Below are 24,273 nucleotides of genomic sequence, written 5' to 3' on the forward strand. Positions count from 1 at the left end.
TAAAACCTTTTCATTGGTTGCTGTAATATTTGGTAAACCTATCACAAGCAAACTTAGTCATTTCAGAAATTGGTCAAATTTGGAGACACAGCATATAATGTATTATTTAAAAGTCATCATACATATCCAAATAGTCAAAATGAATGGAATCAAGCATAGATTTGTTTTCCTTTTTCAAAGCTTCTCCTCTAAAAATCTTTCATTCTTTTTTTATCTAGGAATTAATCACAGCTTGGTACATAGGATTTTTGGTTCTTATTTTTTCGTCTTTCCTTGTCTATCTGGTGGAAAAAGATGCCAATAAAGAGTTTTCTACATATGCAGATGCTCTGTGGTGGGGCACAGTAAGTATAAAAATCTGTGTTTATTTATTAGATGTTGTGAAGTTTTTTTCCTTTGAATGCAGTGTAATGATTCCTATGAATGACCTCAATAAGAACATTAACTCCCAAAAGGGAATTACATAAAAATATACAGCACTGATAATTGTCTACAGCATTTCCCTCTCTTTGGCTCAGCAAAGTTAAGTTCTCTTATAAATCATTAGTTGTAATTCTTGAGTACTAGACTGTTGCCAAAATAAAAATATATTATTTTTAATAATTAAAATGTAAATAGGCTTATTTGTTCTGCTTTTGTTTTTTTAGCTTCATGGAGCACAGATTTAAATTACCAAGTGATCCATTGGTTTTGCATTCATCAAAACATTTATCTGATGTAAAAAATAAATAAAAGAATTGTAGATGAACAAAAGTTAGAAAAGTAAAATTATGGTGCAAAAAAGTAAAAGAGAAGACTGGTAACCATCGTGAGATCAGAAATTATAGACTCTTAATTTCAAATTTTTCCATTCAAAAATATTCTCTTATATTTTTATTAAAGGATAGTTTTCCAAGCAAATAAAATTAATCATGACTCTCATACAGAAAGAAAATAAACACATGCTAAGGATTTTAACTCATTTTTTTATTATTTAAGTAAATATTAAAAAGGCAATCAGTAAGATATTATAAGCAATTCAAAGGACTATCCAAAAAACAATAATATAACAAGATTGGGAATATTGAAATGAATGTGCAAAAAGCTGAGGTACATTTATACAGTGGAATACTACTTGGCCATAAAAGAGGAAACCTTACCTTTTGCAATAAGATGGATGAACCTAGAGAGCATTATGCTAAGTGAAACAAGCCAGTCAGAGAAAGACAAGTACCATATGATTTCACTCATATATGGAATCTAATGCACAAAATTAACTAACAAGCAAAATAGAAACAAATTCATAGATACAACTTTCAGAGGGAAAAAGGGTTAGGGGGCTGGGTGAAAAAGGTGAAGGGATTAAGAAAAAAACTCATTGACACAGAAAACAGCATGATGAATATAAGAAAGAAAGGCGGTGGGGGGAGGTAGAAGAGGGTAAAGGGGCATAAATGGTGATGAAAGAAGTCTTCAGTTGGGGTGGTGAACACACAATACAATATACAGATTATGTATTATAAAATTATGTCATATAAAAATATATTCACCTGAAACCTATATAATTTTATTAACCAATGTCAACCCAATATATTCAATAAAATTTTATTAATTTTTAATTTTAAAAAACAGAATGTGCAAATAGAGGCAAACTGGCTCTTCCACAGTGTGAAAGGGAAATCAGTCAAACCACCACTAGACAGAATTTATTTCCATGACTCTAGACAAGAATTATTCTGCATTGCTACTAGTTAGCTACAACTTATAGTTTAAAATAGCTCAAAGGCCATGAAAGGTATAGAGCCCCATACAATCAGAATGCAATAACCTGAAATGGTGTACAATGCATAGTTTTCCACTGAAGCAAAAAATTTTCCTACATTGTAAAGAACTTAAAAAACCATTCATTGAATGAAGGAGGCCTCAAGAGGTCACATATTCTGACGAGCTATTGAGGAATGTAAGCCAAAGTGATTTATGATTTTATATCTTATAACTGGTAATGGCCAGGGCATAACTAACTCCCAAGGTCCTCTTTCTATGAAACTATTGATATTAACTAGATTTGAATATAAAAAATATTATCAAATACAATGTTTGCAAATATGCTGATATTGATATGCATTAAATAAATGTACTGCCTAAAAGAAATAATTAATTAATTAATTGAATACAATAAAAAACAGTCATTGAAACATGTACCCTAATAAGAATGTTATCAGATAAACAAGTGCTTTATACAATGCATAAGCTATATATTCTTTAAATTTTATTCCTTAAGACATTCTAAAAGAGTGTTATGTGAAAATATACAGCATTTATAATTGTTTAAAGAGTTTCTCCATCTCTTTGATCCAACAAAGTTAAGTTCTTATAAATCATCAGTAATATTTCTTGAGTACTAGATTGTTGCCAAAATAAAAATACATAATTTTCTTACACTGCAATGAAACAGTGATAAGTTGTTTGTCTTAACTTTGTGGAGTGTAGGTTTAAGTTACCTGTTGTTCCTCCTCTACTCCTCAAAACCTCATCAGCAGGAACCAGAACGTTTGTCAAGGGCCAAGGAAATTTTTCTGAACTTTTCTTAAGCAGATTTTGGCATATTTGTTGGTTGTATAGCACCAATAAAATGAATAAGAATCAAAAACATATTCATCTAAAATTAAGATTTGGCCCTGGCCGGTTGGCTCAGCGGTAGAGCGTCGGCCTGTCGTGTGGGGGACCCGGGTTCGATTCCCGGACAGGGCACATAGGAGAAGTGCCCATTTGCTTCTCTACCCCCCCTCCTTCCTCTCTGTCTCTCTCTTCCCCTCCCGCAGCCAAGGCTCCATTGGAGCAAAGATGGCCCGGGCGCTGGGGATGGCTCCTTGGCCGCTGCCCCAGGTGCTAGAGTGGCTCTGGTCACGGCAGAGCGACGCCCCGGAGGGGCAGAGCATTGCCCCCTGGTGGGCAGAGCATTGCCCCTGGTGGGCGTGCCGGGTGGATCCCGGTTGGGCGCATGCGGGAGTCTGTCTGACTGTCTCTCCCAGTTTCCAGCTTCAGAAAAAATACAAAAATAATAATAATAATAATAAAAATAATAAAATTAAGATTTTTTTTTCTTAAATTATCAGAGTAAATGTCTACAAGACCATGCCATAGATAACAAAGCATTTCGTTGGTATAATAATTTGGTTTCCAATTCCTTTCCCCCACCCCCACTGTAACTGTAAACAAAGTTGGACTCGGGCTTACCTGTCACCCTTTTTGCTCATTTAAAGAGAGACAAGGACCAAGTAGGTACAAGGTGTGTTTTTATCAGAGAAACCGGTATCCCTGAGAAGGCAAGAGAATTCTGTCCACAAAGCTGCCTTAACATTTTCCTGATGGTGGAGACTTTTATAGGGTTTAGGGGAAAAAGAAAGAAAAGTAAAAGTCTGGGCAGTTAGTCAGGTAACAATGTTCACGAGGTGGGGTTCCATTACAGAAATGTCTCTTCTGCAAGTTCTTCTGATGTAGCACAGGTCTAATCAGCATGATCCTATCTGGTGTCCTTGGTAAATCTTCAAGGCAGGGGGAGCAGGTGTCTCCCAGGAACAGCTGGGACCTGGTGCCTTTGAATTGTCTGTGAAAAGACTCCCTGTTTTCTTAGGATACAAAGTAAAGATTAACTGTGAACTAAGTTTCTAATTAATTTATAGACCTTGACTTTTCACAGTAAATCCTGTGGCTAGGCTTTTATAAACAACTATTGTGATTTACACTCTCCTAATTGTCAGGTCCCTCTCCAATGTAAGCTTTCCCCAACATTCCTACAAAGGTAAACTTTTTGCTACATTTCAAAGTAAAGGCCAAGGAGCCATTAAAACAGAATAGCAAGCAAATTAACTATTTCTTAACCTTAATATCTCCTATTCATTACAACTAAGAGCTACTGTTACTTAAGCCAAATTTCTCACTTTTGGACTCCCCTATTACCACTAGCAATTAAAAAAGCTTTTAAAAAAGAGGAAAGTGGAAACCCCAAAAGAAAGCATTCATCTGACATTCTTAAAACACTTTTTAAGTGTAGAGAACAAATGAAAATATAAATATATGACTCATGGTGGAATAAACTGTGCAAACTGAGAAAACAGGAGGCTTTTCAGCCAGTGAAGGAAAAAGAATTCATAATCTCAACTGCCAAAGCAACAGTTGGAGTTTAAGTTTAGTTTTTGCTTCTCTTTGACACTTCTAACTATGTAAACTCCTGAGGCACTCAGGTACACCTCTTCCCATTGAAATGCAGTTGTTGGTGAGTTCAGACTAGTAGCTCTTTATCTTTTTATCCATTTGTCTTTCTTTTCCTCTTATTACTAATAAGAATCATTACATTGTGTGTTAAACGGTGTGTGGGAAACTCAATCTCTCTCACTTAGTCGCCAACTTGTTTCTTTTGCCAGAATACCCAAGTAGCAGATTTTCAAAGATCATATCTGTGACTTTGGGGGAGGAGGGGCAGGAACGGGGAGCAACATATTTTCATCAATTTCCATTTCAGTGGTTCTATTTTTACTGAAGTTTAACCTATTGTACCGAATAGGCTCCTTGAATGGTCTAATAATTATGTCTGCACTTTTTTTTTTAAGAAAAAAATTTAGTCTTGAATATCAAAGTAAAAATCTTCTAAGATGTGAAGTTTCAAGGAATAAAAATGACCTTTTTGGTTCACAGTGGGTTTGTTGATACTAACAGACCCATTAATGAAATTGTCTAAAGCCTGAAAATACAGCAAAAGCAAACAGAGGGCTTGTTATTTACACTCATTTAGAAGGACATATTCTGTGCCTCCACTGTGAAACAAATAAGTTTAGAATACTATACCTTCTATTTTGCATTAATCTAGACCTTAAGGAATATATGATTGGATATGTTTTAGTTAAAATTGTCTCTATTGCACATAACAGACACCTTACTAACTATGGAAGTATCCAAAATGAATAGGGAAATGAAAGTACCCTGAATTGAGTGTTACTAAGTGTTAGGCTTTGGTGAAGAAAAGGAAATGTCTTTTTTTTTTAAAAGAAGCCCAAATATCAACATAAGTAGGAAAATGCAATTTGTATTCCAGCGATACAGTATTCCCGTGAATTCTAAATACTAACTACTAAATTTCTTTCATTAAGAAGATGCTGAGGGCTGTTTCCAAGACCAACTTTTGGAGGAATACAGTGATGTGTTCAGCACTGCTTAAAGTCAATAACAATTCAAAGAAGTTTGATCTCAGAAAACAATTCCAACTAGTGAATAACAGTACCTAGCTCACTGAGTAGATGGGATAACCAACATAAAGGGCCTGGTGCTAAGACCACAGCAAGTGCCCAGTCAAAGATGGTGGCTCTGTTGGTGTAGACATTGCTGTGGGTGTTATGTGGAAGCACCTTTATAACAAAAGGAACCAGAAAAGCTATCTGTTTCATGACAGACCCAGAGCTTAAGCACAGAAGAAGCCTGGGAATTGGGGATTGCCAGGGAAAGGTGTTCTGGGTTCTGAAGTGGCAACTACAGGGGCACTGATGACAAAGGAAGTGGAGGGGCAAGTGGAGGGAACGCCAGGGGCTAAGACACTGGCATGGAGGATCTTCTGATCGCTGGGCAGAGCTCCAGTCAGTGCTGTTTCCTGTTGATAGTCTCTTCTTTTTTAGCTGCTTTAGATTTATTCTGAAATAAATTTATAACAGGTTGTACTGGAGTTGTTTTTTATTATTATCTTATTTCCTGTTATTAGTTTTCTCCTTTGATTTGCTTTAGATTTTTTCTGAAAGCACTTAAGATCAGGTCCCTTTCCTGAAGTAATTTTTTCTGGTAATGACTGGGTGAATACCAGCTGGTCCTCTTTCTGTTTACTGCTATTCCTGTAGTGAAGATAGTGATTGGGTTCTTCTTCTTTTTTTTTAACGAAAGGGGAATACAGCAGCAGATAGTATAAATGTACTCTTGAGTAGCATCTGAATACACCCTCCACCTGAGACCATGTATTTGAAACAATTACTTCAGGAATGAAGAAGAATTCAGTATCAGCCAAGTTAGTTCTAGAATTCAGACTGAGTATCTTAACAACCTTTTTGCAAAGTAAACCATATGGAAGGCTCTATGTATAATATAATATACTGTGTACTCAACTAGTCTTCAAAATCTAAGAATAAGAAATGGTATAAATGTATGTAATGAACAAAAATACCTTGGCCCTTGATAATACCAGTTATAATTCTGAAAATCAACCCTTCTTACTTGGGCTCATCAGGACAAAATGTTTTATGCAACTGCTTATAAACTGTTGTTTTCTGACATAGTACAGGTACATTAAAAGTTAACAAAAGCCTGACCTGTGGTGGCGCAGTGGATAAAGCGTCGACCTGGAACACTGAGGTCGCCCGTTTGAAACCCTGCACTTGTCTGGTCAAGGCACATATGGGAGTTGATGCTTCCTGCTCCTCCTTCTTCTCTCTCTCTCTCTCTCTCTCACTCTCTCTCCTCTCTAAAAAATGAATAAATTAAAAATAATTAAAAAGAAAGAAAACCTTTAAAAAAAAAGTTAACAAAAGTTTCTTACCACCAATGCGTTACCTGATGGTATCAAAGTTTTACTTGGCATAAGATAATCAACACACTGGTTTCTAACTATTCAAAAACATTGTAAACTACCAAGCAAATACTGAGGTACACATACCACAGCCGCTACCCACCAAAACATCCTAGCTGTTAGGAGTATTGACAAGTCCCCTACCTACCTTAATGGCATGCATTTAAGAAGTGCATGGGTCATAAGCCTCTTTAAAGAAGTCTTTCCTGAGAAGTCTGTTTCTGCATGACCAGGCCGTGGTGCAGTGGATAGAGCTTTGAAACTGGTACACAGAGGACCCAGGTTTGAAATCCCGAGGTCACTGGCTTGAGCGTGGGATCATAGACATGAACCCATGGTCAATGGCTGGAAACCCAAGGTTGCTGGCTTGAGCAAGGGGTCACTCACTCTGCTGTAGCCCCCCAATCAAGGCACATATGAAAAAACAATCAATGAACAACTAAGGTGCCACAACAAAGAATTGATGCTTCTCATCCTCTCCCTTCCTGTCTGTCTGTCGCTATCTGTCCCTCTCTCTGTGTCTCTCTGTCACAAAAAAATAAATAAAAATTAAAAAAATAAGAAGTCTGTTCATTTTATAATGTCATCTCACATATGGTTCGTGGCTCTGGACACTTTTGCTCAGTATTATTCCATAAACATTGAGTGCATGCTGTATGGAAAATAACAAAATAACCATCAGGAGACCTGGGTTTCAGCCCCAAATTATGATTTAATGAAGGTGTGAATTAAGCAATCATTTATTATCTCTATAAAATGGTGATAATATTACCCAAACATAAAGTTGCTGTGTGTCTTAAATAATATTGGACAAGTAAATGTGTTTTATCAAGCACTAGACAAACATTAGTTACTTCTATTATTACATATTTGACCACAAGCCTGGAAGAACAATATAAAATGCTAATGCCCTGAGCCACCTGGCACAGAAGAACCCAAATTATGTGATGCCACCACCACAGGAGTTTCTGATGTTTACAGATCAAAAACCTTTCCAATCTACTAGTTCAAGGTAACCAAATTTCAAAATTAACTGCACAGTTTCTATGACTACCCACTACCTGAAACCAGGTGTTCAGGAAGTGGCTCAAGGGGAAGACGAGAAGAGGGGAAGAGGTTCAGAGGAGAAGGGAGGGTTACCAACTGCCAGCAGTCATCATCCTCCCTTAGAGAACTCTTCTATGCAGAAATGATACTGAGCTGTGAAAATCTTCAATTAGTATATATATTCTTAACTTGTTCACATGACTGCATTAGCTATAAACTAGTATTCATAACTGAATCTGCCCAATCAGACCAATAAATTTATGTTGATTTGTAGCTTAAAAAAAAGAAGGAAAGATTTATATCTTTTGGTCAGGAATTAATTCTGCTATTTTTAAAAAAAACAACAACAACAACAACCTGTAGCCTAACTGATGTCTAAATTATAATCTGACCAAGCAGCTGCCATCCCATAAAAAAAACTCAGAATTTGCATTTGTTTTGCAGTGTTATTTCTAAGGAAGAATCTTGATTACTAAACACACTAAGTTCCTCCAATGCACCTCAGACTTTGCTACTTAAATACATCTCTATGCCAATATTTGCAACCCACAGATATTTTTTAGAAAATATCTTTTCTCACCTGGGTGGCTGCACTGAAGCATATGGAATATGAGGACAAACACTTATCTGAGCTGTTCCCACCTGCCAAGTCACCTTCAAGTAAATGGTCCAGAAGCGGCCCAACCACTAGCCTTCCTGAGGAGATGGGGGCGAGCACGTGGCTCCGATCTGCCCTGCAGGCCGCAGCCTGAGGACAGACCTGCCAGCTGCCATCTCTGGCCGTAAAGTGTGGTTGCTAAACGGCATCCTCTAAGGCTAAGCTAATGAAGGTATTACTCTACCTAAAACGGCACTGAAAGAGATACTGGAAAGGTTTTAAATATATCTTTTAATTTCTTTTTTTTTTTTTTTTTTGTATTTTTCTGAAGGTGGAAACAGGGAGAGACAGTCAGACAGACTCCCGCATGCGCCCGACCGGGATCCACCCGGCACGCCCACCAGGGGGCGATGCTCTGCCAACCAGGGGGCGATGCTCTGCCCCTCCGAGGGGTCGCTCTGTCGAGACCAGAGCCACTCTAGTGCCTGGGGCAGAGGCCAAGGAGCCATCCCCAGCGCCCGGGCCATCTTCGCTCCAATGGAGCCTCGCTGCGGGAGGGGAAGAGAGAGACAGAGAGGAAGAAGAGGGGGAGGGGTGGAGAAGCAGATGGGCGCTTCTCCTGTGTGCCCTGGCCGGGAATTGAACCCGGGACTTCTGCACGCCAGGCCGACGCTCTACCACTGAGCCAACCGGCCAGGGCCTGTAACTTTTAATTTTTTAAAAAGAAAATTCACATTTGCATGAACCTTCCAATGATGTTGTAAACACCAAGGTCAAAAGTCAACAACAGTGTATAAAAAGATAGACCACTCTTAAAACATGGACTTTATTCCTCTCATCTCCTCTTGCCTGGAACAATAGTGTGATTAATCTGTTATTTGTTTGGAGCTTGTTCTTCCTTTATTTTGCTTATTAAGAGATATTATCCTGTAAGGTATTGACTAGCGAACTTATTTTAATTCCCACAGTAAAGCTATGCTATGTAAATGGATGGCAAAGAAAAAAGAACAATCAATGAGTAGGAATCAATAGTAAATAAGTGCATAAATGAATTTTTAAAATCTAATCCAGCCAGCATATGTTAACTCGCATATCTCTTATAAGCTCCAGAAGTAGGTCACAAAATGGAATTATGCCCAATACAGTGGATTTCCTCCAGGTGTGATTTCCTCCTGTCCCCTGAAGACCACATATGCCACCTCTCCAGGCTCCCTAAAGCAAGCTGCTGTCCCAGGAGCTCCCTGAAGAGCCGGTGTCCTTGGGGTCCCATGTGAGCCTACCTTTCTCTAACTTTAGACCCAAAGGAGAGGAGTCATCCCTGGGGTCCACCACTGGAAGAGTCACTAGACCTCTGGAAGGCAGAAGCAGCTCTATTGTTTAGCGTAAACGTGGGAGAATAAGCACCAAAAGGGCTTTGCTACCCAGTTCCTGCGTGAAGGACCTGCTGATAACCACTAGCAGAGCCTTCCAAGTGCTAGGAAAAGATACATAATGTAGTTGTACTGTTCCAAGGAAATGCACTGGTACTTCAAGGACAGCTTGACCTGAAAGTCAAAAAAATCAGTGAACATCTCTTCAAGCCTCATATGAGGATGGTTTTATTGGATGCAGCCAGCCCTCACCTTGGAAAGTCAGCAGCTAGATCAAGCAGATAGGCCGATGTGAATTCAGTGAGGACGTTCACATCTTTTTATTGTAAGTTTATCTTAGAAACATCTTAATTTCATGTCTGATGCTACCTCATCAGAAAGCCCAGTGGTCCCCTTCCAGCCACAAGAAATAAAAGAATGCACCCAGGAAACCCCCACTGATCTCCTCCCTGGCACGCAGAGAGACAAAGCTGCCATTCTGTTGGCAGATCTTTCTCAAACCTAGCCTGGTAACAAAAGGCCCCCATGCTTTCAAGCAAGCAACACGCCGAGCAACTTTGAAATTGGAGTTAAAGAGGTTGCTGTGGCCAGCGAAGCCATTTCCAGTCCCCTGCATGTGATGAGACATGATCATTCAGAAGTCTGAACCAGAGTACAGAAAAGGAGGACAAAGTCTTTGTTGCCCCCAAAGGGACTCTAGGGTGCTGTTCTCAGAGTTTATAACACTCTCTTCTTCCCTACAAACCACTCTTATAAGACAGAGGGCAACCCTCTGCAAATGAGAGAGAATAGGCATGCCTCCCTATTCAGAATAAAACACAGAGTACACGTCTTGCTCAGTGGATGTGCAAAGGCCCTGAGGCACATGTCACTTTGCCATGTCTCATTCTTCTGAGTTAGAGGCCGTAGTTTAAAACCCACTCTCTGAGCACTAGACCCAGGAGAAGTACTCAAATATATTATTAGGATGTAAAGTAAACCATGAAATGTAGCATTATTGCTGTGACCAAACCAAGAAATTTCTCCTTCAGTTTATTATTATTAATAGACTGTTGTACTATGTATGGTGTCAGATGGGTAAAAGATTTATCAGAACAATCACTTAGCGAGTTATATAATGTCTAATCACTGGGTTATACACCTGAAACTAATATAATACTGTATGTCAACTGTAATTGAAAAATTAAAAATGATTGGCCCTGGCCGGTTGGCTCAGCGGTAGAGCGTCGGCCTGGCGTGCGGGGGACCCAGGTTCGATTCCCGGACAGAGCACATAGGAGAAGTGCCCATTTGCTTCTCCACCCCCCCCTCCTTCCTCTCTGTCTCTCTCTTCCCCTCCCGCAGCCGAGGCTCCATTGGAGCAAAGATGGCCCGGGCGCTGGGGATGGCTCCTTGGCCTCTACCCCAGGCGCTAGAGTGGCTCTGGTCACCGCAGAGCGACGCCCTGGAGGGGCAGAGCATCGCCCCCTGGTGGGCAGAGCTTCAACCATGGTGGGCGTGCCGGGTGGATCCCGGTCGGGCACATGCGGGAGTCTGTCTGACTGTCTCTCCCCGTTTCCAGCTTCAGAAAAATACAAAAAAAAAAAAAAAATTAAAAATGATTTAAAAATAATAAACAGCTGTAAAAAAAATTAAGCTGGTTTGTAGAAAATGTACAGATTAAAATTTTCCCACATATTTAAGATTAGGAACATGTAATAAAATTGAACCAGAATATATTTTTCTGCCATCGCAATGAATTCCTCTGAGAGTCCCCTCCTGATATTGTTGGTGACATCTGATCAACTTGGTTACTAGGCTCTATTACAAAGTCCCTCACTTCACACTCAGATGACCTTCCTCCACCTCTTATTTGTTCTCGACACCTTCTCATACCCTCACAGCCCAGGCCTTTTCCTGCCTCCGTGTAGATAATCCCATCCTCTCCTTGGCTAGAATTGAAGGTAATTGGCTAAAGCGTTCCCAGTCCCGCCCTCCACTCACACTGTGTCCACATGTTCCCCATGGTGTAAAAGATGTCTTTTCACACCACCAAGGCTATCCCCTCTGACTATACCCTCGATTCTATTACCTCTGCCTCCTTGAGCACTTTCCCCCATCATAAAACCACCACATCTTCCCCTTTCAGTCTCATCCTCTCTGCAAACATGCACAAATACATCCTAGAAAGCCTCCCTCCAAGTCAGAGATTTCAGGGCATTCTTGCCCTGTATTTCTCACTTTGTTTGTCACCAGTGTTCTTGAGAGGATTCTTCATTGATTTACTAAATATTTATTGAGCTCCTTCTACTTTGTGCAAGCATTATGTTAGATGTCAGGGAAATAACAAAGAGTAAAGACATGGTTCCTCATTCCAGTTAAGGAAATAAGGACCCTTCCACTAAAGCAAAATACAGCAAACAACCACTTATGACAAGAGCTATTAAGAAACAAAGGTCTGAAATTGAGATAAACAAAGATCCTATTACAGACAAAGTGAGTAAGGAAGACCTCACTAATGGTGGGACTTTTTAAAGAAGACCTGAAAGATGAGAAAGAATCCTGGGAGTAGTGAAGAGAAGAGCAATTCTGGCTGAGAGAATAGGATGTGCCAAGGCCCTGGGGCAGAAATGGCCTGGGCTGTTTGAGGGGCTGAAAGGACACTGTGGTGAAAGTGTAATGAGCAAAAGTGAAATCAGGATGCTCATGGGAAGTAGGAGAAGACCAAATCATATAGGTCATAGTCAGGAGCTTAGAATTTGCCCTTAATTCAATGAGTAGCTATTGAAGGATTTTTAGAGGGCAATAAGAAAATGACAACCCCTGTGGAGAAGGAACTGGAGGGAGGCACAAGCAAAAACTGACAAAGCAATGAAGAGACTGCTGCAGCAGCCTGGTCTACTGTGGTGGCAGCGAAGACAGAGCAAAGGGGATGAGTTTGCAGTAACTTTGGAAAATAGAATCAATGGAACGTGCCAGTAGATTTAGTGAGAGCGTGGGGAAAGGAGCAGTTAAGATGAGTTTGAGGCTTCTGACATAAGCAACTGTATAAATGGTGGTGCTCTGAATTAGGATTGGAGGGGATACATTGAGGGAATAACAAGTTGGAAAGAAACAAGAGTTCTTTTAAACATGCTAAGTTTAAATGACTGTGCAACATGCACATCGAAAAATAAGTGCAGATATGTGAATGCAGAGCTCAGAAGAGTGGTCTGGCCTAGAAGTATAAATTTGGTGTGTTCAGCATTAAAATAGTATTTAAATCCATGAGAACATCTATAATCACCTGGGAAGAGGGTGAGAAAAGAGGAAATAGAAGAGAAAGAAAGGTTAGAGGAAAATATAATTTTTTAAAACAGAAAAAGACTCAGGCCCTGGCCAATTGTCTCCGCGGTAGAGCATCGGCCTGGTGTATGGAAGTCCCAGGTTTGATTTTCAGCCAGGGCACTCAGGAGAAGCGCCCATCTGCTTCTCCATCCTTCCTTCTCTTCTTTCTCTCTCTCTCTCTCTTCCCCTCCCACAGCCAAGGCTCCATGGGAGCAAAGTTGGCCTAGGCACTAAGGATGGCTCTGTGGCCGCCACCTCAGGCACTAGAATGGCTCTGGTTGCAGCAGAGCAACACCCCAGATGGGCAGAGCATTGCCCCCTGGTGGGCATGCCGGGTACATCCTGGTCGGGCGCATGCGGGAGTCTGTCTGCCTTCTCCCCACCCCCAGCTTCTCACTTCCGAAAAATACAACATCAACAAAAAAAAGGTAAAGAAAAAGACCCAGAAATAAACCTCAAAAATCCAGTATTCAAAGGTCGATCAGAGTAGGAGAAGCCATGCAAAAGGAGCCACCAAAAGGAACCCATGTAAAGGGAAAACCACGGAAGTGAGGAGAGGGAAGGTTCTAGGAAGGGGCCGTCAGCTGAGTGGAACGCTTTTGAAAGGTCTGACGTCATGGGGTTTTTCTCCCTCTATCATTTCAGCCTCTCAAAATGTTACCCCCCTTCAAAGCCTCGGTAAGATGACATGACCAAAGCACTTATTAGAAATCACCAGATCGAAATCATCTCTCCCTGTATCAGTCTTTCCTCAGTCCTCATTCTCCGTGTTATCGATGAGCCTATGATACCAGGGATGACCGGGTTCTTTGTGAAACTCTCTTTTCTCCACTAAGTTTCCATTTGTATCACTCATTCCTAGTTCTCTTACTTTTTACAATTTTATTCTTTTTTGATTTTACTTTCCCTTCCAGATGGGAATCCCTTCCAGATACTTTTCCCTGCAGTATCTTTGGGCCCTTTCTTTGAATGCTTTGCAATTTCATTTCTTCACAGAACTTCAACAATCACCCTGTGCTTGAATTCAAAACCCAGATCTTACACTAAACCCAATTTCTCTCTGTTCCAAGACTCAAGCTTTCAGTCTCAATTTCCTGTTCAACATTTCTAGATCAGAGTCATAATGACATTTTAAAAACCCTTCTTTGCAAAACCAAGCCCTTCACCTTTCCTCCAGAACTCTCTCTTCTTCATTATCGTATTTTTATTTACGGTGCAACCATCTTCCCCTTCATCCCAGTCAGTCAAAGTATTCCTATTGAACTCCTAAAGACATCTCTTTACCCTCTACTCCCATACAATCCCCCTGCCACTGCTCCAGTTCAGTTGCCCTTCCTTCTGCCCCACCTTGCAGAACCTCATAGGCCCTGGAGAGGAGCTGGGACTATTCTAAGGGACATGGGAAGCCCCCCGAGCAATTTGACTGTGGGAGAGACAGGACCTAATTATCATTTTTCAAAGGCAACCTGATCTGGTTAACTTTCCCTTTCACTAAGCCTCTTCAGACTCATCATGCTCTAACCCACTGAAAACTTTCCAGAACCTACCCTATTTGTTCTCACTACTGCGCAGCCGGTCACGTGATTGCCCACCCAGATCACTGTCTTAATCGTTTCTCAAAACATGACTCGTTCTTCAAAGCCGAGGCATAATGACATCTCCCAGTAAAGTCTCTTCAACTCCCAATGCTGGTGATAATCTGTTCTTTGAATTCACCAGCAGATTAATTGTGCATCCATTATAATACCTGTCTTGCCTTTCTGTGTTTTAATGATTTGCGTGTGACGTCTCACCTCTTATGCTGTAAATACCTCAGGACAAGAACTATGTACCTCTTGTTTTTGTTCCACTACAAATCATAACACGTACCTTGCATGCACCAGACCTTCAGGAAATGCCTGCCAAGGTAATAAATGAACAGCCATCATTAACATAAGTTATTGGTTTGTGCACTGATCCAATTCCTAAATCCATGGTGCTATCATTTCTGTATCACTGATGGTTATCCACTGACTTAAATGACCTTCCTTTGAATACACTTAGAAAAGATGGAAAATTGAGTTATAAAGGAGGAACAAGTATGTTGGTTATTCCCTATCTTAAACAAAGACAAGTTCTGTTATGCGTCATGGAAAATTAAAGCACAGTAATAAAACGCGCCAACAAGACTTGTTGGGCAATGATTTAGTGGAAACGTTGCTTTGCCTCCTATTCATAGGTCCTAACTTTTCTCGCACGTACTTCAGCTGCACGTTCTATTTATTTTGTTTTTAGATCACACTGACAACGATTGGCTATGGAGACAAAACTCCCCTCACTTGGCTGGGAAGACTGCTTTCTGCAGGCTTTGCACTCCTCGGCATTTCTTTCTTTGCACTTCCTGCCGTGAGTATCTTTGCAAAAATAAAGCAGTTTAAATTAGATCTTAGAGGCTGATTAGTGTGAGTTTTCACAAACTGACGTGCCCGCAACATAGCTATATTGTTTACAAATATAATTGTTTTGCTATCATGTTGACTTTTCTACATTTATCTATGTGGATAATTTATAAAATATAGTCTTCTCTTGGAGACGGGTACCTTGGGAATTTTATACCAGCTGGGCTTTATGACTGAATAATAATTCCGATGGCATCACCTTTCAGTCAACATGCTGCTGATACATTTAGAATATTTGTAAGAATTTAAAGATTTCTTTTTAAACTGATGGCTCAGATTTGGTTTATAATGCGTGCTACTGAAGAGGTGGATGTGCACAAGCGGAGTATTTACCTCTTCAGATTCATCTGAGTGAAAATCATCTGACCTTAAAAGGTTTTCAATATACCAGATGATTTATTCTTTGTCATCGTCATTGATTTTTCTTAACGAGCAGTTTCTGCATCTTATCAGAATGAAGAGCACATTTATCTTCCCCCAAGCTTCAGATTATTTTCCTCTTAATGGATGAAGCTTGTCCTGATCGTTGTGTCTCCTCTTATTTCTTTAAATGAAATTGGTTAAAATATTGCAATGTGCCTCCATCCGCAAGTTCTCACTTTTTTCATGCCATCCCCTCGTGAAAGGAACAAAGCCAACAAAAAGGAGTTCTTAAAACAGTGGCAGAAGTCATGCTTAAGGAAAAAAGAGCCCTGGTCTTGCACCAGACACGAGCTGACTGGTATCACAGTCTCTGCCCAGCAGAGGCCCCGCGCTCCCCTCCAGGGGAAGCCCAGGGAGTGGGGGCTTTCTGCACCACAGCCTGGAGCTGCAGGTCTCCTTCTCTGCCTGGGCACCAGTGCAGAGGGAGCTGTCTCCCCGTAGCCGCTGCCCAACTCCAAACTGACCAGCTGGCCCTGCCCCAGACCACACAGAATCACAGAAAAGAGACTGTAAAGACCACATCAAAGCTTGAGCATTAGACCTTATTTCAAATTCTATTTTTGTCGCAAACTACCTAGGTGACTGTTTCAGTTTGGTAGGGCTGCTGTCACAAGGCATCACAGACTGGTGGTTTAACCAACAGAAACGCATGGTCCTACATAGTTCTGGAAGCTAGAAGTTCAAAACCAAGAAGGGGCAGCGTTGGCTTTTTGTGAGGACCGTGAGAAAAGGGTGTGTCCTGGCCTCTTTCCTGGTTTTGCAGATGGTCGTCTTCTCCTCGAGTCTACATTGTCTTCCCACTGGACGTGTCTGTGTCCAAATTTTCTCTTTTGAGAACACCAGTCGTAGTGAATGGGAGTCCACCCTGATGGCCTTATTCTAATCTGGTTACTTCTGTAAAGAACTTCTTTCCAAGTAGGGTCACCTTCTGAGGCCCTAGGGATTGGGACTCCAACATATGAATTTTGGGGGGAAACAATTCAGCCTATAACAATAACCTTGGGTACATTTATTCATCAGTATAATAGAGGGAGAATGATTACACCCTGAGAAATTTTGTGAAGACCTATATGATAATGCCAGTCCAGTGCTTGCCACAAATAAAAGCATTTTCTTAAATGAATCTAGCTATATGCATTTCCTTTTGTGAAATGACAAAATTAAAGGGAGTCAAAACAACATCTCACTCATCCAGACTCCTCTTACCTGGCAACCTCAGCAAGGTAGAACAGAGCAGCAACCACCTCAATATTCAGATTCCCTCCAGAAAAATATCTTTGGAAGCAATACAGTGCTGTCCTGGGCTTTTTCCCCAAAATAACGGCACAAAATACCTGCTGCTTTTGTGTTTATACTTCACCTGAGGCTACACATGTAACAGTTCTGTTCACGTGAAACGACAGGGAAGTAGGTGACCTCTGGGCTGTTGAAATCGACAACAGTGTGTGTGCTGCCCTCATAGGTGAACCCCGTGAGACCTATGCTAACCTTTTCTTAATTTAGAGAAAATTTTGAAAGTTTGGCAATTATAAACAGCAAAGCTAACAGTAGGCTGATAGAACAAACACTACAACAGGAAGAGATGGTGAAAGACTAACAAGGGAAAGAACAGAAAACTCGTAACAAGCAAGTGTTCCAAACATGTGAAGACCTAAGGCCAATTAATGTGAGGGTCAGCACAGTGCCTGGTGCCACCGCGCCAGCACAAGGCAGTGCCTGGTCCCCAGCATGGAGCTCCAGACCACCACAGGGAGAGTCAACTGTGTCACTCTGTTAAGTTCAAGATCAAGGACTACATAATCATTCCTGGAAATGTCTCCCAATAAAGTGGTAATAAGTTTTGTGTATGCTGATTAAATTAATATATGTTGGAAATCTAAAAACTTGCTTGCACAGAACAGAATATTCCCTAACCGTGCCAAGAAAAGTAAACTTGACTGTGAATCCTTCTACTGCAACCTCACATTAGGTGCAGAATGCTTAGTGTAATAATACTAAACTGTTCATGTATACCTTTAAAAAAAGAGAGAAAAAAGGTGGCTGGAAATGCCACAGCATCCTGTGCACCTGCCAGCTGACACACCTGACTGAAATTTAGGACAGCTCATCAGCCTTTTGCTAAGAAAGTTGGAGGTGGATTATGAGCCACCATTGTTTAGGGTTTCTACTGCCCAGGAAACCTGAGGACCAAGAGAGAGAAGAGCCTTTGCCCATCTTTCCCTCAAAGCAGAAGACTCCTGCGTATCACAAAGTCATACAGATCTCCCTTCCCAGGCTCCACTGGGAGGTTCCTTTCCTAAGGTTCTCGGCACCCCGGGGCTAATGAGCTTGTAGAGGGAGCCCCAGCTCTAGGGAGGGGTTCAGGCGGTTCGCACAGGTTCGGCAGAACCGGCACCTAATTTTTTGAGTTTGGCAAACTGGTTGTTAAAATGGCACTTGTAATCAGGGTTCTCTCTAAGGTGGGCAAATGGGCAGCCACCCAATGTGGAAATCACAAATTTACATTCCTTACTCCCTTTTAACATTCATCTGCGCAACAGTGTATTTTAAGTGCCCGTAGTGATGTTCATTCCTTCCATAGGTGAAAAAAATCGTAAGTGAGGACACCAACCAAAAAGCAATATGAAAATATCTTAAGTAACAGTTTTATTGTTTTTTGTCAGGTATTATTTAATATTTTTTCATTAATATTTTAAGACTCATAACATAATCTAGCTTTATATACCTCTTTTATTGTTCTTATTTAAGTATTAAATGCATGAAATAATAAACTACCTTTCAGTATATCATTTTTTAATATTTAAAACGGACATTAGGGCAGAGGACCAGTTGTTGAATTATTTGAATCCCACCCCTGCCTAGCTCTTTGGCTCCATCCTAAGGGACAGGGCTTTCTCCTCCTCAGGACACTTCCCTCCCTTCTGAGAGAAGGACCTTTCAGTCTTGCCTGTTTGCTATGCATGGGGTACAAATTAGGCTCATTTAATGTGGAAGATAACAAGGATAAATATTTTAAATGTTTACCAAAATATGTTTTCTTTCCACTTGGTATTTATGCAGCCCCTCTCGGCATAATACTAAAAATTAAAACCTAAAACTTTAACTTCTATGATCTTAGAAAATGGATTAAATCAAAACACAATTTCTAAGAATTTGTATTTGTTGGTGTCAACACTTGAAGGGATGGTACACAAACTTTATATATACGTAAGTTGTATGTGGATATATATATACTTACATTAATATATACATAAGAGATTTGATTTTAACAGACTTCCAATTAGATTCAGAATACTAAGAGAACTGGAAGAAAATTGGAATGGAGCCATATGAAATAATGAGCAGTCCTGGTTTAATAACTTTTAATGTGCAGTCTGCAGCAAGCGATATGTAGCAAATATTTGCCATCAACTAATACGTGTTTCTAAGCAATGCCAGTATGATTTTTAGCACATTTTAGTTTAGCCAGTATGATTTTCAGCACATTTTAGTTTGTTTGGCCGATGCTAGGTCTGTGATATGTAGAGTCTGTCTTCACTTTTCAAAGGGAATTGAACTCTGCACCTCATACCCACATAGTTGCCCCAAGGTGGTAGCTATTATTGTTAATTCAGTATCGACAAAAGCTGAACAATGCTTCGTACGAGTGGTTTACCCATAATACATAGTATAAATATATGTTGTAAATTTTAATGTTTCATATTCTCTTACATGTTTATACTTCATGAAAAATGACATTAAAAGGAAAATGACTAAATCTTTCCTAAATGATCTAAATAGCAGAATAAAATTTAGGAATTAGAAATTACTATGGCCCTGGCCGGTTGGCTCAGTGGTAGAGCGTCGGCCTGGCGTGCGGAAGTCCTGGGTTCGATTCCCGGCCAGGGCACACAGGAGAGGCGCCCATCTGCTTCTCCACCCCTCCCCCTCTCCTTCCTCTCTGTCTCTCTCTTCCCCTCCCGCAGCCGAGGTTCCACTGGAGCAAAAGATGGCCTGGGCGCTGGGAATGGCTCCTTGGCCTCTGCCCCAGGTGCTAGAGTGGCTCTGGTCGCGACAGAGCGACGCCCCGGATGGGCAGAGCATTGCCCCCTGGTGGGCGTGCCGGGTGGATCCCGGTTGGGCACATGTGGGAGTCTGTCTGACTGCCTCCCCGTTTCCAGCTTCAGAAAAATACAGAAAAAAGAAAAAGAAATTACTATAATTGATCTGGATTTGGAAATTAAAAGCCATTTTTATAACCTCTAAATGAAGGGAGATGTTTACATCTAAAAACAAGATTATACACTCCAGGCTTTTACAAAGTTTAGTTTGTGCAGTCACAACCTGTATGAGATGAAGATCTTAGCAAGAGACAGTCTCTGAGAAAGAGATGGAAAAAGAACCTATAACATAATACTAATTTTATGATATAGTCATTTATCCTAATAATGGAGTTGATTACGGCTAATTAATAGCAAAAAGTATTGTCATATAACTATTTTAAGTATACAATAGACCCCACTTATCTGCAGTCTCACTTTCTGTGGTTTGTTACCAATGATCAATCTTGACTGGAAAATATTAAATGGAAAATTCCAGAAATAAGCAGTTCATAAGTTTTAGATTGCATGGCATTCTGTGTAGCATGATGGAATCTCTGCTGTCATGCTTCATCCTGTCTGGCACTTTGTCCAGCATATCCACGCTGTATACCCTACCCTCTCGTTAGTCTCTACTAACAAATCAGTTATCAGACAGAGAGAGGAAGACCACATTCACATAACTTATAATACAGTATATTGTCATAATTGCTTTATTTTGTTACTATTGTTGTTACTCTCTTAGCATGCCTAATGCATAAATTAAACCTTATCATAGGTGTGTATGCACAGGAAAAAAACATCGGCTATATAGGGTTCGACATTGTCTGTGGTTTCAGACATTCACTGAGGGTCTTGGAATGCCTCTCTGTGAATAACCAGGGGACTATCGTAATCACATTACTTATTATCTGGTTATTGTGAGTCACAGATGTACAATACTGTGGTTTCTCAAGATAAAAAGGAAGGTCAAAGGTTATCTAGAGCCCAAAAATATTTTAGCCAAGTTTTCACCCAGCTGAGACTTACCAAGTCCTGAAGAAGAGAAACCCCCCACCTCCCAGGCAGCCTACACCATCCTCCAGCTGCCTTAAAGATATAAAGAAAAGAAAAACAACCGTTCCTTATCTGTGGCAAATATTGACTTCGTGTTTATCAGACACTCATCCCTCATCTAAGGGTTAGACTCCCTGAAGTTTAATAAAAAGCTAATAATTGATAGCTAGCAAGTAAAATCCGTGAAGCGCCACATCTCATGCCAATAACGTGGGGATTTACAAAGCCCAGAGACTGGATTTGGTAAGCTCCAAAAGTCAACCCAAGGCTGACACACAGCATCTTGATTCCTCAATGTTAGATTGAAGCAAACTGAAAAGAAGGGAGCGTTTTAAACAGCCAGAATTTTGGCAGATCAAGATGATACTCAGAAGAAAGCAAACCAGCAAAAAAAAAAAAAAAAAACACCAACATAAGAGGGATATACTATTAATCTTACTAATCCCAAAATATGAATGGGTGAGCCAAAACCAAAAAGGTAGGGAATGTCAAAAGATTGAGATGCAAACTCAGGGAAATAGGAGTGTGCTTTGCAATAATGACCCATGCTCTTGTCCTGATTGTACAAACAAGAAAATGGAAAACCCTCTATGTCTTCAGGACTGTTTGTCTCATCTGGGAACCTGCGCTTTCCGCGCTTTCACTTTCCATGGTGGGTGTAGTATCACAGCATCAGGAGGGCGCAGCTGGGACTAGATAGAGGGTGGCGGAGGACAATCTGACTTTGGGCGAGGGGTATGCAACATAATTTAATGACAAAATAACCTGGACATGTTTTCTTTGAATATATGTACCCTGATTTATTAATGTCATCCCATTACCATTAATAAAAATTTATAAAAAAATAAAAATAAAAAAAAAAGAAACACTCCCTCTCAACCCCCCATCACATTTTACACACGGCAAATATTAAACTCAGTTGTTTCGTCAAAGTGCTAAAAAAAAAGACTCCTATATCCACAGCAGGAAGGCTTTCACTGTTCCAAACTTAAAATCCATCTCTGTCCAAAACCAGAATTCATGTCACTCTATTTCATTACTGGATAGGACCATTTGCTCTAACCTAAGCACAACATAAGGAAATGTTACAGAGAAGGCCATGAAAAGGACATTTTTATATTTTTTTATTGATTGATATTTAAAGAGTGGGGAAGAAAGAGATAGAGAGAGAGAGCAGCAACTCTTTGTTCTATTTATTTATGCATTCATTGGTTAATTCATGTATGGGCCCTGAGCAGGGCTCGAACCCGCAATCCTAGCATATAACAATGATGTTCTAACCACTAAGCTGCCCCGCAAAGGCAAGTCATTTTTAAAATGCTTATTTTTATTTATAATTATGGTGCCTCTACTATATCATAAGATAATAAATGGCAATGCCTAGTGGATTCACTAAAGAACAGAGGTTGCTATATTTCTTGGCAGTCTTGCCCAACACTTGCCATGGCCACTGGTATCATATAATAGAGGTAAGCAGTGTTTGTTTTAATAAGTAGTATATTTATAGACAGCTTGCATATGTTTGTCTTTTCTTAGACTCATTTTAGAGGTTTTTTTTAAAAATTTTTGTATTTTTTAACAGAGTTTTTGAAAAAAACTTATGTACTATTTTTGCATTTCCTTCCAGGGCATTCTTGGCTCAGGTTTTGCATTAAAAGTACAAGAACAGCACCGCCAGAAACACTTTGAAAAAAGAAGAAACCCAGCTGCCAACCTCATTCAGGTAAATGTCAGTGTAATAGGTAGATGGCAACATCTGTCTCCGTAAGTGCTTGCTGGGTCCCTTCCAAATCTCTGTGCTTCATTGCTTTGTAGAGCTACTGTTTGGTTTAGTTTGGTTTTTTGTGAGGTTTTTTATGAAGTTGGAATTTGATCTACAGTCTTGGATTTGAGCAAGTGTCCCCCATCCCAAACAGAATAATAATACATATTTTCAGTAAATGGTCCATGTGTTGTTTAGGTTAATTAGTCCTGCCAGCAAGGCCATGCAGAGGTTAGCAGCTGTGTTGCTCCTGGAAAAACCTAATATGTCTTCTGAATTACTCAGTGAAATATAATTGATCATTAAGCCATGGAGCAGAACATGGCATTGTTTCCTGCATTACAATTACTTTCTCCAGCCAGATGGATGCCACTGATCGGCAGAACACATATTTGTTTAGAATGTCAAAGTTTAGTTCCTGTGAAATCTCTTTTAATGCCATCTAGAGCAATAATTTGAAATAGTTATCTTATTTTAAGAGCTGGGGGGGATTATGGACGACTTCAGTGTTTGAGAATATGAAATCATAGGCATATTATTTGAAAGCTAACTCATAACATATAGGTTAACATTTTACTTTATTGTCTATAACTCAGGATTTGCTTCAGTACAAAAGGGAACGCTCCTCCTTTTGCAATCCATGTATCTTTTGGGAGTAACACTATCTTAGAACCAAGTTGCTTAAGAATCACAAAATAACCATATATTTGTCTATAGAGCCACAAGATAGAGTTGATATTCAATTACAGGCACAATGATTATGCATTCTCATTTCCTCCCTTCCTGCTAGCCAATGCGAGATCCAGAACTCCTAACAGAAGAGGTTTGGGGTGGTGATCTGAGGTGCTAGGAGACCTGTCTTTATGATGTAGGAACAAGCACATTGTTTTAATTTGGATGGTAGGTTTAAGTGGGTGGGTTGAGGGGTTGGGGAACCACTACACGACCTTACCCTTAGCCTCCACACAGGCTGTGGTATGAAATACCTTCAACAGAAAGGAAGCAAGGCAAAGGAGTGGATGAGCATGGTCCAATTATATTATGAAAGAGATCTGTTTTGTATCTAATGACTAAATGAGGATATTAAATTTTAAATCAAGCTATTCTGCAACTCTTGACAAAGGAATGGACCACTAGGCATGACTTCTAATACAAACCACTGATAGTCTCTATTTTTTTTTTAACTTCCAGGTTTTAAAAGAACACTAAATATAAAGCAAGCTTTGTTTTCTTGAAGGAAAATATTCCTAAGTGGTAGGAGTTTTAGATCTGAAGCCAAGTGAAGAAAGAGGTGTCACACATGCTAGTGTGTACACAGCTACCCTGAGGCCTAGAGCTGATAGCCTTTCATTCTTTAATTTTTCTTCACTGCTTTTGAGGTGTTTCCATACTTCTAAAGAACTTTTATCCTTACTATTTTTATCTTTTAATTACCCTTTCATTTATTAATCTTTTGATTCCAGAACAATGTTTTCCAACCTGTGCATGGAGAAGTTGTATCCTAGGTCTCCTGTGCCCGTCCAGGCAGCAAGCCCTGGCTGGCCTTGGGCCCGATGACAGTACCTTACACATGCCTAGACTACTTACTCGCTCATGAGTAAAGTTCAAATT

The 24,273-nt window shown here is 40.1% G+C and overlaps 1 protein-coding gene and 1 non-coding gene across 4 annotated transcripts in view; both read left to right on the forward strand.

The window, feature by feature from the left end:
* Positions 1 to 24,273, forward strand: part of KCNQ5 (potassium voltage-gated channel subfamily Q member 5) — a 625,390-nt gene that overhangs the window by 502,293 nt on the left and 98,824 nt on the right. For all 3 annotated transcript variants that reach the window (XM_066253628.1, XM_066253635.1, XM_066253639.1), the window contains exons 5-7: positions 219 to 344; positions 15,179 to 15,289; positions 22,528 to 22,623. In XM_066253628.1, coding sequence (XP_066109725.1) covers positions 219 to 344; positions 15,179 to 15,289; positions 22,528 to 22,623 — 333 coding nt within the window. The remainder of the gene's footprint in view (positions 1 to 218; positions 345 to 15,178; positions 15,290 to 22,527; positions 22,624 to 24,273) is intronic.
* On the forward strand, positions 2,655 to 2,730 carry TRNAD-GUC (transfer RNA aspartic acid (anticodon GUC)). Its single transcript has one exon. It is a non-coding gene; the product is annotated as a tRNA-Asp (tRNA).

This window comes from Saccopteryx bilineata, chromosome 1, assembly GCF_036850765.1.
Source record: "Saccopteryx bilineata isolate mSacBil1 chromosome 1, mSacBil1_pri_phased_curated, whole genome shotgun sequence".
NCBI classification, from domain to species: domain Eukaryota; kingdom Metazoa; phylum Chordata; class Mammalia; order Chiroptera; family Emballonuridae; genus Saccopteryx; species Saccopteryx bilineata.